The sequence below is a fragment of the Sorex fumeus genome, unplaced genomic scaffold, assembly GCF_029834395.1.
Source record: "Sorex fumeus unplaced genomic scaffold, SorFum_2.1 ptg000005l, whole genome shotgun sequence".
In the NCBI taxonomy this organism is placed as follows: Eukaryota; Metazoa; Chordata; class Mammalia; order Eulipotyphla; family Soricidae; genus Sorex; species Sorex fumeus.
The window spans coordinates 6,204,762-6,219,425 of NW_026606062.1; the positions used below are offsets into that span (position 1 = coordinate 6,204,762).

General features: G+C 46.5%; 1 protein-coding gene across 1 annotated transcript in view; it reads right to left on the bottom strand.

Annotated features, from left to right (window-relative positions):
- Window positions 1-14,664, bottom strand: part of DNER (delta/notch like EGF repeat containing) — a 332,962-nt gene that overhangs the window by 75,457 nt on the left and 242,841 nt on the right. Inside the window, exon 8 of the mRNA XM_056122053.1 lies at window positions 8,056-8,280. Coding sequence (XP_055978028.1) covers window positions 8,056-8,280 — 225 coding nt within the window. The remainder of the gene's footprint in view (window positions 1-8,055; window positions 8,281-14,664) is intronic.

Here is a 14,664-nt window from a genome sequence, read left to right on the forward strand (position 1 = left end):
CTTTATGTTCCCCAGATGAATGCAATCTTTCTATGTCTATCCCTCTATTTCTGACTGATTTTGCTTAACATGATACTTTCCATGTAGTACCATTTGTATGTAAATTTCATGACTTCATCTTTTCTAACAGCTACATTGTACTCCATTGTGTAAATGTACCAAAGTTTCTTTAACCAGTCATCTGTTCTCAGGCACTCAGAGGCAGGGTGGGAGGGGGGCATGGGGGTGGGAGGGATACTGGGACCCGTGGTGGTGGAAAATGGGCACTGGTGGAGGGATGGGTACTTGATCATTGTATAACTGAAACCCAAGCACAAAAATTTGCAAGTCTACAACTGTACCTCATGGTGTTTTGCTAATAAAAATTTTAAAAAAAGAAAAAGACTGTGTAATCGTTGGGTTAGAGAGTTGGAAGCCTGCCTCAAGGGATAGGGAGAGGGCAGTTGGGACAGAGAAGGGACCATAATGACAATGATGGTTATAAGGGATCACTCTGGATAGGAGATGTGTCCTAAAAGTGGGCAAAGGACCAAACATGATGTCCTCTCAGTATCTGTATTGCAAACCACAATGCCCAAAAGGAGAGATTGAGAGTGAGAGTGAGAAAGACAGAGTGAGAAAGAAAGAGAGAGAGAGAAAGAGAGAGAGAAACAGAGAGAGAGAGAGAGAGAGAGAGAGAGAATAAAAGTGCCAGCCTCAGAGGCAGGCTAGATTGGGGAGAGATGGCAAAAGAGATACGGGGGATATTAATTTTATGGTGGGAACTGTACACTGGTGGAGGGATGGGTGGTGGAACATTGTATGACTGAAACCCAATCACAAAAGCTTTGTAACTGTATCTCACGGTGGTGATTTAATAATAGAACAATAGCACTGTAGCACTGTCCTCCCGTTGTTCATCGATTTGCTCTAATGGGCACCAGTAATGTCTCCATTGTGAGACTTGTTGTTACTGTGTTTGGCATATCAAATACATCATGAGGAGCTTGCCAGGCTCTGCCGTGAAGGCGGGATACTCTCAGTAGCTTGCCGGGTTCTCCGAGAGGGGCGGAGGAATCAAACCCCAGTCGGCCACATGTAAGACAAACGCCCTACCCACTGTGCTATCACTGCAGCCCAATCGATTTCATCGATTTGCTTGAGCGGGCCCAGTAACGTCTCCATTGTGAGACTTGTTGTTACTGTGTTTGGCATATTGAACACATCACAGGTAGCTTGCCAGGCTTTGCCATGAGGGCGAGATACTCTCGGTAGCTTGCCGGGCTCTCTGAGAGGGGTGGACGAATCAAACCTGGCTCGGCCAGGCTGGCTACGCGTAAGGCAAACACCCTACCACTGTACTATTGGTCCAGCCCAATAAAATAATAAATTAAAAAAATAGTAGGGTTAGTTCAATTTAACAAACAAGGTCAGGGGATAAGGCACATGTCTCTGGCAGAGATAATAGCTGAGATCTCAGGAGAGCCAGGGAGATTTCCTGGAATCTGGCATCATCAAAGAGCATCGACCTGCAAATACGCCTCCACTGTACGCAGAATACACCAACTACTGGCTCCCATTGGCTCCGTGCAGGAAAGAGGCTCTCTCTGAGTCCTCCCACCCTGCAGTCTGGGGAGAAGATTTCAATTTGCAATTTTTCAGAGTACCTGACCTGCCACTTAACACTGTCACCGAATGATACCATTTCGGCAATTACTTGGTGCTGACATTTTATTATTTAATATTAAAATCCCATCAGAAAACCCTCACCCGATAAGCTAAAAATAAGGTTTGAAAAATTAAAGCACCTGGCAAATCTGCTTTACAGCAACCCAAATGGCGTTTTGTCAGACGGGAACTAATTACCAGCCTGACATGGCTGGAATCTGCTGCCATGTATGAAATGGGATCTGTTCGCTCGGTGGAAAGAGGGCCAGACCACTGCTCTCCCACAAGACACTCAATTTCACCGATTCTCAGGAGATTCTACTATGCAAACTACCCAAAAGCAATTCCATGCTCCAAAAGATTAAGAGGAGAAATTCTGCCTTCAGACAATTGTCATTTTTGCCTCCAAAAATGAAAATTCTGACCAGATGTTAAGATGCCTTCTATTTTTTTTAAGACATTGTGATTTAGAGTATTGATAATGGCAGGTAGGGCGTTGGCCTTGCATGCAGCCAGCCCGACTGAGTTGGGTTCGATTCTTCTGCCCCTCTCGGAGAGTCCGGCAAGATACTGAGAGTATCTCACCCGCACAGCAAAGCCTGGCAAGCTCCCCGTGAGGTATTCGATATGCCAAACACAGTAACAACAAGTCTCACAATGGAGACGTTACTGGGCCTGCTCAAGCAAATCGATGAACAACGGGAGGACAGACAGTGACCGTGATAATGGCAGGGCTTTGTGCAAAAAATCATGCTAATAGCACACCTTCCACCAGTGCATCAGCTTTTCTCCACCATGTCCCAGTGTTACCATCACTCTCACCCCAGTACTATCCTCCAACATCCATCCAGGAATACCCTTCCTATTAAAGACCAGTTCTCCATTGAGATGCCTTATAAAAATAAAAAAATGAAAAAATAAAAAACCCTCCTTAACGCCAGCTGAAGGTGGCAGGAAATAGGCCCCTGGGAGCAACCTGATGTCTAAGGCTTATCCGAGTGCACACCAGAGCCTCAGTCTCCTGTCTGATGCATCTTGGGAAAGGAACTGTGAGAGATTCAGCCTTCTCCCTGGGACTCAGAGGTTATGACCAAGAGAGATGTTCCAAATGCATATGAACGAAGCTTGAGATCAGCCACGTTGCAAGACTGGAAGTTGAGGTTGCGGGGGGAGGCAACCCCCTCTGTGTGGCTCCCCCTCTCTGTGGCTCAAGGAGAGCATGTCGAGGTTCCCCGGAGTGGACAGAGGTGGATTGGCTTCCATATTGTCCCTCTTTTCTACAGCTCCCACTACGCCACCAGAAAGGGGCCAGCAACCTGTAACACCCACCAGAACACCAGCTGAATAGATGCACATTCCTCGAACACAGGGTCTTCCTCCCACCCACCCGGAGCTGGCCATACTGGGCAATGTGGCCTTACTTTGGGGGGAGGGGTGGCAGGAGAATGTGACCCCCCAACGTTGGAAGACCCTCTTTGTTGCTCGAGCGGGCCCAGTAACGTCTCCATTGGAGACTTTGTTGTTACTGTGTCTGGCATATCGAATACTCTCGGTAGCTTGCCGGGCTCTCCGAGAGGGGCAGAGGAATCGAACTCGGGTCGGCCATGTTGGCCGCTTGTAAGGTGAACGCCCTACCCGCTGTGCTATCGCTCCAGCCCTTTCTTGAGAGCAAAAACAGGAGTGATAACACAGCGGGTAGGGCGTTTGCCTTGCATGCGGCTGACCCAGTCAGCCCAGGTTCGATTCTTCCGCGCCTCTTGGAGAGCCCGGCAAGCTACTAAGAGTATCTCACCCGCACGGCAAAGCCTGGCAAGCTACCGTGACATATTCGATATGCCAAACACAGTAACAACAAGTCTCACAATGGAGACGTTACTGGGCCCGCTCGAGCAAATCTATGAACAATGGGAGGACAGTGCTACAGTGCGACAGTACAGAAACAGGGGCCAGGAGGATTGGTCCATGGTTGGAATCCTGCCTTAAGTGCTGGGGAGAAGGTGGTTGGCATAGAGAAGGGACCACCATGACAAAGAGAGTTGGCAATGATCACTCTGGATAAGGACTGAGTGCTGAAAACAAGTAAAAGAACAAATGTGATAACCTCTCAGTATCTGTATTGCAAACCATAAGGTCCAAAAGGAGGAGTGGAGGGAGGGAGAGAGAGACAGAGACAGAGAGAAAGAGAGACAGAGAGACAGAAAGAGAGAGAAAGTGCCTGCCATAGCGGCAGGCTTGTGAGGAGGATAGTGGGAGGGAAACTGGAGACATTGGTGGTGGAAAATGAACACTGGGGGAGGAACACTGTATGACTGAACCTCCTCTCCCAGAATCAGCTTTGTAACTCTGTATCTCATGGTGACTCAATATTTTTTGGGGGGGGGGGGTCACACCCAGCATTGCACAGGGGTTACTCCTGGCTCATGCACTCAGTAATTACTCCTGACAGTGCTCAGGGGACCCTATGGGATTCTGGGAATCGAACCCGGGTTGGCCGCGTGCAAGGCAAACGCCCTACCCGCTGTGCTATTGCTCCAGCTCCACGGTGACTCAGTTTTAAAAAAGAGGTAGCCTTTCTCTTTAACTCCACTCTACTTAAAGCTGGAGCAATAAACCAAGGCAGTATAGGTGACAATTGTCACAAGGAACAGAGGAAATTGGCAGACCCAAGCTGTCAAGGGGTGTCACTATAGGAAGTGACACTCAGAAGGCAGGAATTAAGGATGCTCCTGGAAGAAGGGATTGTTTGAGATGAGTTACCCTAATACTGTGACATCCAGAGCCTGGGGGCTTGTGGTCCCCTCAGAGAAGTCCTCATGCTGTAGCTCCTTCCTCGCTCTGCACAGCGCCCCCTGGAGGTATCTATCAGGATTGCAAGGGGGACTCAGAGAGGAGAAGGTAAAGGTAAAGGTAAAGGCCCTCCCGTTGATCGTCGATTTGCTCGAGCGGGCCCAGTAACGTCTCCATTGGAGACTTTGTTGTTACTGTGTCTGGCATATCGAATACTCTCGGTAGCTTGCCGGGCTCTCCGAGAGGGGCAGAGGAATCGAACTCGGGTCGGCCATGTTGGCCGCTTGTAAGGCGAACGCCCTACCCACTGTGCTATCGCTCCAGCCCGAGAGAGGAGAAACCTTTTCCATATTCCCTAGCAGGGCTCTGAGGATGGGAACACACCCCCAAATTTCCTCAGGTCACACACAAAGGTGCAGAAGCTTCTTGGTGGGGCTTGGGAGAAACCCCCAAATATCACTGCGATTGCTAACTTTGTGTGTGAGTTTGGCTGAGCCGCAGCCCGCTCCAATGTGGTTGAAGGCGACGGGCAGTGTTTGATGTTGCATTGAGGTTGTTTGTTTCTGGAGCGGAGATAAACACTGAAATCAGTTCCAGAGCTTCAGAGCAAGGACTCCAAGTTTCCCAAAGATAGAATCCAACCGCAGAACTGTAACACAGAAACTCTCTGGAATGTTCCCGTTAAGCTGCACTGTGCAACCTGAATTTGCCTTTCCCGTAACCATAGAAGCCAATCTTTAAAAAATAAATAAATAAATAAATAAATAAATAAACAAATAAGTAACCAGAACTAGAGAGACCGTACTAGGGTAAGGTGCTTGCCTTGCACGGGGCCAACCTGGGTTCAATCCCTGCCACTACCCATGGTCGGGTCCCCTGAGCCCCCTCAGAAGTGATTCCTGATCACAGAGACAGGAATAAGCCCTGAGTGCAGCTGGAGCAACCAAAGTACTGTAGCACTGTAGCACTGTCCTCCTGTTGTTCATCCATTTGCTCAAGCGGGCACCAGTAACGTCTCCATCGTGAGACTTGTTCTTACTGTTTTTGGCATATCCAATATGCCACGGGGAGCTTGCCAGGCTCTGCCATGCGGGTGGGATACTCCCCGTAGCTTGCCGGGCTCTCCGAGAGGGCCAACCCAAAACAAAATTAATTAAATCTAGATAGTCAGGGACTGGAGCGATAGCACAGCGGGTAGGGCATTTGCCTTGCACGTGGCCAATCTGGGTTCGATTGCCAGCATCCCATATGGTTCCCCAAGCACCACCAAGAGTAATTCCTGAGTGCACAAACAAACAACCGAACGCCGTCCTCCCGTTGTTCATCGATTTGCTCGAGCGGATCCAGTAATATCTCCATTTTTTGAGACTTGTTATTACTGTGTTTGGCATATTGAATACATGACGGGTAGCTTGCCAGGCTTTGCCAAAGGCAGGAATGACCCCTGTGCATTGCCAGGTGTAACCCAAAAAAGAAAAAAAAATATCTAGATAGTCAGGCAGATATACAGTCACCAAGAAGATTAAATTGCCCCATTTCTAGCAGAGAACTTCTGAGCAGAAAAACAGTGGGCATGAGAAACCAGAGAGATAAGGCAACAGGCAAAGAGCCCACCAAAACTCTCCAAACTCCCAGTGCACTTCCCTAACTTCTCGAGTGAATTCATGAGTAGGACATGTGTCCCTTGAAAGTTCTGGACCAGGTGCTGGGACAAGAGGAGCCAGGCCCCCGAGTCATAACTTGGGCTCAGCCCCCCCTCACCGGCATGGGCAGCCCCCGGGTGGCCTGGATTTAAGGGGGCATTTACCCTATGTAAAAGTGGCTCAGCTCTGGCCAGAAGCTCCAGCTTAAAACCTAGAAAATTCACTGGTGCTTGGGGAAGACAGGGTCAGACAAAAGCTACTGTCCACAGAGGGACAGAGACAAGTGCATGTCGTTAAGTGGGTTTTGAAGCTGGGAAAGCCACATTGTGAGTGGTTGTGGGAACTGAGAGGAAGAAAAGAGAAACTGAGGCAGCCCCACTGGGAGAAACCTCCCTGGAAAAAGGGGTGAGCAGTGAAGGCAACCTGGTTGGAGGACACTGCAGGGAAAAGTCGGGGGTCAAGCACATGAGGGACAGCAGGACACTGGCCAAGCTCCAGCAGGGGACACTGTGCCAGGAGGTGTGAAGGGCCGCACAGGGATGGAAACTTGGGCAGAATATTGGCAAGAGAGAGCTGCCCAATGCATTCTTTCCAGACCACCCCAGAAGGTGGTGCAGACATGACTACTCTGCTGAGTATGAAAATTCACACACACACACACACACACACACACACACACACACCCCAGAATACTCTCCTGAGTATTAAAATTCACAGACACACACACACACACACACACCAGAATGTTCTGCCAAATATTAAAATTCACACTGATACATACATGCACGCATGCAAATACACCCCAGAATACTCTGCTGAGTATTAAAATTCACACACACACACACACACACACACACACACACACACACCAGAATACTCAACTGAGTGTTAAAATTTACAGACACACACATACCAGAATACTCTGCTGAGTATTAAAAGCCTCATACATCCGCCTCACAATACTCTGCTAAGTATTAAAATTCACAGACACACACACCAGAATACTCTACTGAGTCTTAAAATTCACACACACACACGATTACTCTGCTGAGTATTAAAATTCCCACATGCATACACACACATACATACCCAAATACTCTGCTGAATGTTAAAATTCACACAATACACACACCAGAAAACTTTGCTGAGTATTAAAATTAAATTTTAGTTTAATTAAAATTAAAATCACACACACACAACCAGTAGCACAAGTGCAAGCGACATTTGCAGAATAAATGACAAAAGTTTGAACATTTGCCTATGAAAGCCGCAGGTCCTCTGAGCATATTCCAAACATAGAGTTAAGAATCTGACTAGTCGATGAGATTCTGAACAAACTGTGCACTGGCTTTTCTGCAGGGCAGCATGAAAGATGTGCTGAGGACTGAAGGACAAGACAAAACTATCAAAGCTCCAGGACCATCGTAGACTATTCCAATAGTCCCGCGGTTAAAAAAACGCCTGTTTTTTATTTATTTATTTATTTATTTATTTATGCTTTTTGGGTCATACCCGGCGATGCACAGGGATTACTCCTGGCTCATGCACTCAGGAATTACTCCTGGCGGTGCTCGGGGGACCATATGGGATGCTGGGAATAGAACCCGGGTCGACTGCCTGCAAGGCAAACACCCTACCCACTGTGCTATTGCTCCAGCCCCCAAGCGCCTGTTTTTAAATTCCCTTCATTCTGCTTAATTCCCCTCTCCCTAAGCAACCCCCGTTTATCCTCCGTGCAAGGGAACTGCTCAGGAAGGAAGGAGAGGGGCCTCCAGAGGCTGCCATGAGTAGATCTAAAAGCCAAGGCGTGTCACCAGACATGGAGTCCACTTACAGGTGTAACTGACACGTGTAATTGACAGTGCAAACGCATGCACACTTGAGATCCCGCGACTGACATGCTGACCACATGCATATATTGACTTGAGATCCCACGCAAAAGACAAGTAGGGTGTTGGGGATGCAGGATGGTACCCACCTGGGTCACAGAGGCATTTGTAGCTGGTGCCCACACTGCGGCAGGTGCCGTGGGCGCAGGGGCTGAGCGCGCAGAAGTCCACGAGCTGGGCACAGGTGGGGCCGGTGAAGCCGGCACTGCAGCTGCAGCGGAAGTGCACGCCATCTGGGTAGCAGGTGCCGTTGTTCTGGCAGGGGCCGGAGGCGCATGGCTCCACCTTCTCCTCGCATGCCGCACCCAGGTAGCCTGCAAGCCGATGCAGAGGAAATGGAGAAGCGATTAACCTGGGCTCGCGCATGGGGACCAAGGGCCTGGGGCCACAAGGCATTGCTCTCCCCTGCTAGCCAACTGATGCCTCCCTGGTTTCCACGTGGCATCGTCCACCAGGCAGGGAAAACCTGTGTCCTTAGCTCGGGTATCTAGAGGTTCAAAGATGAAGACTTAGGATTCTGTTTTTTTTTTTATTGAAATATAAAATATGCGGATACTTGTATGTACAGACATACATGGAATTTTATTTTATGTATAAAATAAGTGTAAAATGTACATATATATGTAAAAGATAAATATGTCTAAAACATAAATAAAATTTGTTTTACTTTATATTTTGTGTATGGTAAGCTGTGGTGTCATCATACAATGGAATACTATTCATCAATGAAAAAGAAATATTTTTTGAGAAAAATATTTTTGAGGCAGAGTTGTGTATCTGTGTCTGAATAGACTAAATGCTGAAAAAAATCCAAGGTGATTGAGTCCAGACCAGGAAGATGGCACAGGGGTAAGACAGACCACTCTGGTTTGATCCCCTGAGCACTGCCAGGAGTGATCTCTGAACCCAGCCAAGAGATATCTTTGAGCACAAGCCATGTGGCCCAACTCTTTCCTCCAGTAAATAAAAATGTTGACTACCTTCAAGAAGGTGAAATTGAGGTCATGAGGGTGTGGGGGGTAAGTGAAGGGGGGGAGCAGTGAGGGGTTAACTCTTATTTTACGTACATTGCTAGAAAGAAGATGTGGTCCTGAATGCAAAAATTTAAATACATATAAAACAGTGAAAAATGAAAAAAGCATTCTCTAGGACTGGAGAGAGAGCCCAAGAGGGAAGGGGCTCGCCTTGCATGCAGCCAACCCTGGATAAATCCTTGGCACCACCTTAAGTCCCCCAAGCAACACCAGGAGTGATGCCGAAGAACAGAGCTAGAAGAAAGCTTGGAGCACTGCTAAGTATAGCCACAAATCAGGGGGGGAAAAACCTTTACACCTGTCTTATTTGTTTCTTTGCCTCCATCCACCACTGGAACCACCATTCCCCATTTCCTTCTGTGGAGTTGCGGAGTTGTTCTCATGGAGTCAACCTCATAGAGAAGAGAGAAGTTTCTGGAATATAGATATATATATATTTCCCCCTCTAGGGTTAGCAATTGTTGTGGATAAACTGTGGTGTAGTCATACAATGGCATACTATTCATCAATGAACAAGAATAAAGCTATGACATTGGTGAATCTCAATGAATCATGCAAGGCGAGAGATGCCAGCTCCAGAGGCCGGGACACAGCACAGTGGCTGGGGTACTTCGTCTACATGCAGCTGACCCAGGACTAATCCCCAGCTCCACACGGCCCTCAGACATTGCTGGGTGCAGCCTGCAGGCCCCCGAGTGTCCCTTGGGAGGTACCCAGGCCCAAAATACGTCAGCCACAAAAGAACATAGATTCTCTAATTCCAGTCATAAGATCTGTCCAGATAAAGCAAATCTATAACAGATAGTTGATTCATGTGGCAATAGGGATAGAATAGGAAGCCGGATTGACTTGGGCTGATGTGAAAATGTTTCAGGGACTGGGAACGTAGCTCCGTGATAAAGTATCTCACTCGAACGGTTGAGACTTGGGTTTGACCTTTGGCACCACATGAACTTACAGACAAAAGTTCAAACCTAGATTTGGTGGTCGTGATTGGTGATTTGGTAGTCTTGTGGGAGACTCCTTTTGTAAACTCAGTAGAAACCTTTCACGTGTAGTCTTAAAGTGAATGAAATTTATGACATAAAAGTTGTAGACTTAATTTTTTAATTTTATTTTTGCTTTTTGGGTTCCACCCAGAGATGCACAGAGGTTACTCCTGGCTCATGCACTCAGGAATTACTCCTGGCAGTGCTCAGGGGACCATATGGGATGCTGGGCATAGAACCTGGTCGGCTTCGTGTAAGACAAATGCCCTACCCTCTATGCTATTGCTCCAGCTCAAGTTTTAGAACTTTAAAACAATTTTAAATGTTAAACATGCTTATTCTAGAATGTTATGTGTGTATACTTCAGGATTTCTCAATGTAAAAAACTGCATACCTATAAGCATGACTTACTGTCCATGTGGGTATTTAATAATATTTTGGTAAAACCTATCTTTCTTTTAAAATTTTAACAGTAGTTTGGAAAATTAAGTGAAGATTATTCAAACTTTAGAGGCCAAAGAGAAATAAATCTACTGTTTCTTTTGTCAGTACTCTATTTTACTTTTCGTATCTTCATTTAAGTTTATTTTTAATCATCCTCAAACAGAACTCCTAGAAGTGTTGGCAAGTTTTGTTTTTGTTAGGGACACAGTGAATATAAAAACAAATAAAAATAGCTACCAGACTTCATTATCTGAAGCATCACTCATAAATTGGCATATTTAATGTGATATTTTTCAGTTCAGAAATAGAAGACTCAAAATATAGTCAGGGATATTCAACATCTTAAGAAGTTGCTGGTTGTTTTTAAATTTTAGAATTCATACTAAAAATGTACCACACAATCCGTTTTAATAACACTTAAATTCTCACAAAGGGCCCCCTTGAAAGTCTAAAGTGAAGTATGATTTCGTCCATCTCAAGATGTACTCCCTTCCACTCTGATTGAAAGGAATATAATTAAACACTTATTACCATACGGTCAAGGAGGCAACCAAGACAGGTCACTCCTCTCTCAATATCCCTTTGCCTCCCTCCATAAAAGTGGACAGAAATAACTTGCTCTGTAAACTTGTGTATGCCAAAAAAGACAAAAGGACAAATTCCTAGAACAGATTCTCGGTCTGATGCTGAATGAATGAAATTAAAACGGCAATAATAACAGCAACAGATGTGACCCACTGGGGCTGATATTCACCAGATGGCGTGAAGGTTTAAATGGGTTATTTCACATAATCCCACTATCTTTGTATAACACACAAGACCATCAGTGGCCTACTTTATACGTGAGAAAAATGAGAACCAAGAAATGAGAAGTAACCCATTTGACTCATAGAGCTAGTTGAGCAGGACTGGGATGCAGATCCCAAGCTCTTACTGCTCCATGCTCTTGTGAGGACAAGAAGTGGATAATGGGGACCTGGAGAGATAGTACAGTGGGCAAGGTGTTTGTTTGCCTTGCAAGGGCTGACCCAGGTCAATCCTTGGCATCCCTAAGGTCCCCCAAGCTTACCAAGAGTGATCTCTGAGCACAGAGCCAGGAGTAAGCCTGAGAACTGCTGCTGGGTAAAGCCCAAAATACAAAGCAAAACGAAAAAGTAGATGATGGATCCATTAAGATATTAGCACCCCAGGGAAACATGACTGGCTGGCCTGTTTCTATTTTCTTTGTATTCTGATGAAAGGAGAAGTAGAAGACTAATCAATCAAGTCAAACTAAAAGAGAAACAAACCTTGGAAAGCACTCGCGCTAGACTGATGTTGATAAGGTCAGTGATATATTAATCTAATCCACATGGAACAGTCCCAAATTGAGAGAAAGATAAAGATGCCAAAAGTATTGGTAGGGGAGGGAGAGGCAGAGAGAAGCCCAAAGGGCTGGAGCTCATGCCTTGCATGCACTAGACCCCAAATTCAACCCCAAGCCCTGAGCACAGGGAGTAGCCCTGGAGAACCTCAAGAACAGCTGAGCAAGTGCTGGACCACAGGGCCAGCCCTGAGCATTGAACTGTCCATTCCTCAGAGTCAAAGTATGACCAGGGGTGGCCTCAGAGTCAAAGTATGACCAGAGTCAAAATATGCCCCCTGACAACTGATTTGGAAGCAACACACACACACACACACACACAGAGTGCAAGACAGGATTGGTCATGATATTGGAGACTTGGGGATACCCAACATCAGTAAGTGAAAGAAGAATATAAGTTGAATACAAAAGGGGAAACTGCCCAGAAACCAGACTGTGAGTGGTCTCACATGCTACACCAAAGGATCGGGCATTGCTTTCTAGGGCTTAGATAACACCTTTCTATCTGCCTACTAGTAAGCAGCATGGACAGGAAATTCAATGAGGCTGAGGTTGGAAGCCAGGGACCAGGGGTTTGCTCCAATAATTGGGGTGAGAGGTTAGCAGGACCAATTTGGAAAAACAGGGAGGAGAAAGAATGTGAGACAGCCTGGACAATGATTTTACAAGTAACGTTGTCAGCTCAGCCACCAACCAGATGGTGGAATCATGACAGAGAAGGCAGCATCGAGAGACAGAATGAGACATGTCAAATATTCAAAAGCCAGGAGCAGGCAGACTGTGGTAAGTAGGGAAGCAAATTTGTAAACAAGGATGATGGTAGGGTGTGTTAAGGTAGGATGGTAGGAACGATGGTAGGGTGTATTGAGGAAGGCAGCAAACTGGAGAATACCAGCCCTTCCCAAAAGGGGGGTGACCATCATTCTTAAAAGGGGTGAGCTCATTTGATAATAATTTAACAATAGCGTTTTTTTATCTTGGATAAAAATAATAAATAAATAAAATGAAAGGGGAGAGCTGCAGGCATCTGGGATGTGGGATCAGTGAATGAATCTTGAATAATGGCATGTACAATAAATGTCTGAAATCCAGATTCTGGTTTGAATCCTTTTTATTTAAAAATGCTAACAGATGGGGCTGGAGAGATAATAGCACAGTGGGTAGGGCATTTGTCTTGCACATAGCCGACCTGGGTTCGATTCCCAGCATCCCAATGGTCCCCTGAGTACCTCCAGGGGTAACTCCTGAGTGCAGAGCCAGGAGCAACCCCTGTTATCACCAGGTGTAACCCAAAAAGCAAAAAAAAAATTCTAACAGACGTTCCTTCGTTTAGCAGAACATATCTGTGGCCTCTCGGTGTGACTCAGTGTTAAGCAGAAACTTGGAGTCAATGGGAGTTAGACTTGGAGACTGTGTCTCCCCTTTATGCCATAAGACTCTGGGCGAGAGGTTCATGACCCTGAACTGTACCTGCATTCCTGGGAAAGGGGAATAAAGTCAAAAGAGTTTTTATAAAGGTTTTTTTTTTTAATGAAGCTTGAGCGCCAAATCCTATAGCCAACATTTGACACAGTGACTGGCAAATAGCAAATGCTCCCTAAGAGAGAGCTCTAATTGGAGTGTATTTTCCAGGTTTTCCAGATTGGGAGAGAATGCAGATGGCGTGGTCACCTACTGCAAAATGGGAACTGCAGGAGTAGCTGCCCGGAGAAGGGTTACCGGCTCAGCTTCAGGTAGGTGGAGTGAGGTGCTTTGTGGTGGTTCAATAGTGAGGAAATTGGGGCTGGAGTAATAGCACGGCGGGTAGGGTGTTTGCCTTGCATGCAGCCAACCCGGGTTTAATTCCCAGCATCCCATATGGTCCCCTGAGCACCAACAGAAGTAATTCCTGAGTGCAGAGCCAGGAGTAACCCCTGTGCATCACCAGGTGTGACCCAAAAAGGAAAAAAAAATAGTGAGGAAATTGGCAAATTTCAAGCTCAGGAGAGATGAAGAGTTAAAGAGCATGAGTTATGAATTATTTGTACATGTACAGGAGCTGGATTCCTAGACAGAGACACTAATGCTTGACGCTTATGAGGAGAGTGAGTGGCTCACTCTGAGAGAGAACTCCAGAAACACAACCTCAGGAGCACAAGGAGAGGAGGAAGCAGAAACCGTGTCTCTCTCGCCACCTGCCACACCTTTCTGGCTCCTCTGGGACTGGTCTCTGATTACCTAGGTCTGATTTTCTTTATGGGGAAATAACTTATTTGGCTTTGTATCCCCAATCTCTCTCAGAGTCTGGCTCCTGGTGGACATTTGATGAGAGATGGAAGGACATGTTTGCAGAAGGCAGGAGGGCATGGTAGGTAGGTAGGCTCAGGCAGGAAGGAAATCAGAAGAGAAGCCATTCCACTGAAACAACGCACAGGAGAACATCCAAAAGGGGAGTTGTTGAAAACTGTCATTGAACTCTGCCTAGAAGCTCTGCAGACAGTCGGCTAGAAGAGAAGTCACAAGGCAGAAAGTCAGTAGGCCCAGCCGCCATTAGCCTAGACCCAATCTGCCTAGACCCATTAGCTACCAATCTGTCCAGCAACCAGCTGCATCCATTCCAAACTGCCAACCCAAAAGGAACAGGAGTTAAACAAATGGTAGCTGTTGTGAGCAATGGTTTTGGGGTCTGAACCCAGGCTATCTGGCTCCCTCACTCTGGGAAAGATTCCTCTGGGAGCAAAACTCCTTGTCTGGGATGCACTAGAAGGAAAAACCACGAACATGAGAGAGGTGACCTGGGGGATCAGAACTCTGTCACCTCCTAGCTCTCCACTCTATCTCCCCTGCTCTCACTTGAAAAGTGTAGGGAGAAATACTAGACAGTGGAGG